This window comes from Phaethon lepturus, unplaced genomic scaffold (genome assembly GCF_000687285.1).
Source record: "Phaethon lepturus isolate BGI_N335 unplaced genomic scaffold, ASM68728v1 scaffold18530, whole genome shotgun sequence".
In the NCBI taxonomy this organism is placed as follows: domain Eukaryota; kingdom Metazoa; phylum Chordata; class Aves; order Phaethontiformes; family Phaethontidae; genus Phaethon; species Phaethon lepturus.
The window spans coordinates 2,697-5,009 of NW_010514228.1; the positions used below are offsets into that span (position 1 = coordinate 2,697).

The following is a 2,313-nucleotide window of genomic DNA, read 5'->3' on the forward strand; positions in this document are numbered from 1 at the left end:
AAGGGGAGGCACAAGGAGCCAGAGAGCAGCCTGGCCACCGGCTCTTGTTGCAGACACAGACTACGTGACGGCACTGTGCTCCCAGGTGGTGTACGAGGGGCTGGTGGACGACACCTTCCGCATCAAGTGTGGTAGGTTGCTGGGGCAGGTGAAGGGGTGGTGTGGGGCTCCGCACCCACATGGGGAGAGTCTCCAGGGTTTGTGCCTGCGTACTGCAACCGAGGCTGTTCCCCACAGGGACAGTCCTGGTCTGGGATGCAGCTGCAATTGTCCATGAGGACAGCCTTGGTCTGACTGAGCATCTGGGTGCACATCGCCTGTCTCTGCTGCCTTTTGCAGCAGGGCTGACACATGCAGAGATGTCACTATTGCTGGGGCAAAGCAGCTCTTCATCCTTCTCTGTAGGGAGCGTGGATTTTGGGCCAGACGTCACCTCTTCTGACAAGAGTATTAAGGTGCTGCTCAATGCCCAGGACAAAGTGAGTCCTCGCGTGCCTCGGGGGAAGCAGGTCTGCCTGTGCTCCATGCCCAGGTGGCACCGGGAGGAGGCTGAGCAGGGCATTTCCTGAGCAGGGGATGGCCGAGTGCTGCTGGGCCTCAAAGCGCATGTTGGCATGGGTCGGGGTACAGAGGCCAGAGAAACATGGTCTGCATGCGCAGCTTGGCTCCTGCAGTTGGCAGAGTCCTGTGTGCAGGGGCATGTGCTGGCCAGTTGGAATTTTGGGGCACTGATCTCCATGGCACTTTGTCTTGCTGCTGTTCAGGCCACTGGCAAGCATCAGCTCTGGGGGCTGTGGCTGGCCAGGCCCCATGCTGGCACAGAGGAGTGTGAGGCCTGGCGCCGACTGCTGTGGTGCTCTCTGCAGGTCTTCAGCCAGATTCGGAATGAGCACTTCTCCAGCGTGTTCGGCTTCCTGAGCCAGAAGTCACGTAACCTGCAGGCACAGTATGACGTGAGTATCACCCTGGTGTGTGGGACAGCAGCGGTGCCGCCCCTGCGCAGCTGGGTCACCTCCCTGTATACTTTCTTCTGCAGCGGCGCCGCAGCATGGACATCAAGCAGATGAAGAACTTTGTCTCCCAGGAACTGAAGGGACTAAAGCAAGAGCATCGCCTGCTGAGCCTGCGTAGGAGCCAGGGCTGGGACAGCACCGAGGGAGAGGCCCTCAGCCGCTGCAGCGGGTGCCTGGGCTCCCAGGGAGAGCAGGGGAGGTTGAAGGGCCCTGCTAGTCCCCAGGAGGGGCAGATGATCTGAGCAGTGGGCAGGGTAGCAGAGGCTGTTAGTTTGTGCAAGGGTCTGTAGTGGGGCTGGCGGACGAGCTATATGTGGAGCCTGCTACTCCTCCAAAGTGGCTGTTTTTCTTGGCTGTGCAGATATTGGTGCCTGCGAGTCCATCATGAAAAAGAAAACCAAGCAGGACTTCCAGGAGATGATCAAGGCTGAACATTGTGAGTGCTGTTCTCTGTCCCACATCTCTTGCTACCCCTGTCCCAATCCTTACTCCCCCACCCTCTGCTCCGACCCACTTGCCCCAGGCCTGGGCAGCCTCACACCTGGTGCCCCCTGCATGACCACAGTCCTTCCAGACTATGTATTGGGGTGGGTCTTGAGATCCTAAATAGGGTCAAGTTGCATCTTCAGAGGGCTGGCTGTGGTGGGGAAGGAGGCTCAGCATTGCAGGCTTGCCCCGTTCTCTGGGGCTCAGGAAGGGAGGGTGAGCCCAGACTCCAGCTCGGTTAGCTGGTGAGAGCCCTGGGGGTGGGCAAAGTGATACTGCCTCTTGCCCCGCCATAGCTCTGCTGGAGGGCTTCGACATCCGTGAGAGCACCAGCTTTATAGAGGAGCACATTGACCGGCAGGTAAGACCCGTGCCAAACCGGAGCGATGAGCTGCTCCAGCTGCCCTGCACTGCTGCAGGGATGCGGGGGCTGCAGGTGGCTCACCGCCTGCTCCCATGCAGGTGTCCTCCATCGAGAGCCTGCGCCTGATGTGCCTCCTGTCCATCACGGAGAACGGTGAGGTGTCTGGCTGTGCTGGGCAGGAAGGAGTGGCAGTGGGGCTCTCCAGCCTTGGCGCAGAGCTCACCCTGCTGCTCCCACAGGTCTCATCCCCAAAGACTACCGCTCCCTGAAAACGCAGTACTTGCAGGTGAGTCTATAACGGGGGACCACAGCAGAGCAAGCATTGCATCTGGCTGGGCTTCCCCTCTCTGCCTGCTGCTCACCACGAGGCGCTGGGCAGCAGTACTCGACAGGGATGCTCGGGCTGGCTCCGCTGGACAGCCCCTGCCTCCACAGGCTCTGCACGAGCCC

At 60.4% G+C, this 2,313-nt stretch overlaps 1 protein-coding gene across 1 annotated transcript in view; it reads left to right on the top strand.

Moving 5' to 3' along the window:
- Positions 1-2,313, top strand: part of VPS33B (vacuolar protein sorting 33 homolog B (yeast)) — a gene marked incomplete at its 3' end in the record, with an annotated part of 6,601 nt that overhangs the window by 2,583 nt on the left and 1,705 nt on the right. The window contains exons 7-14 of the mRNA XM_010292398.1: positions 54-131; positions 406-479; positions 867-953; positions 1,037-1,127; positions 1,375-1,449; positions 1,796-1,860; positions 1,962-2,016; positions 2,103-2,149. Of these exons, the coding sequence (XP_010290700.1) occupies positions 54-131; positions 406-479; positions 867-953; positions 1,037-1,127; positions 1,375-1,449; positions 1,796-1,860; positions 1,962-2,016; positions 2,103-2,149 (572 nt within the window). The remainder of the gene's footprint in view (positions 1-53; positions 132-405; positions 480-866; positions 954-1,036; positions 1,128-1,374; positions 1,450-1,795; positions 1,861-1,961; positions 2,017-2,102; positions 2,150-2,313) is intronic.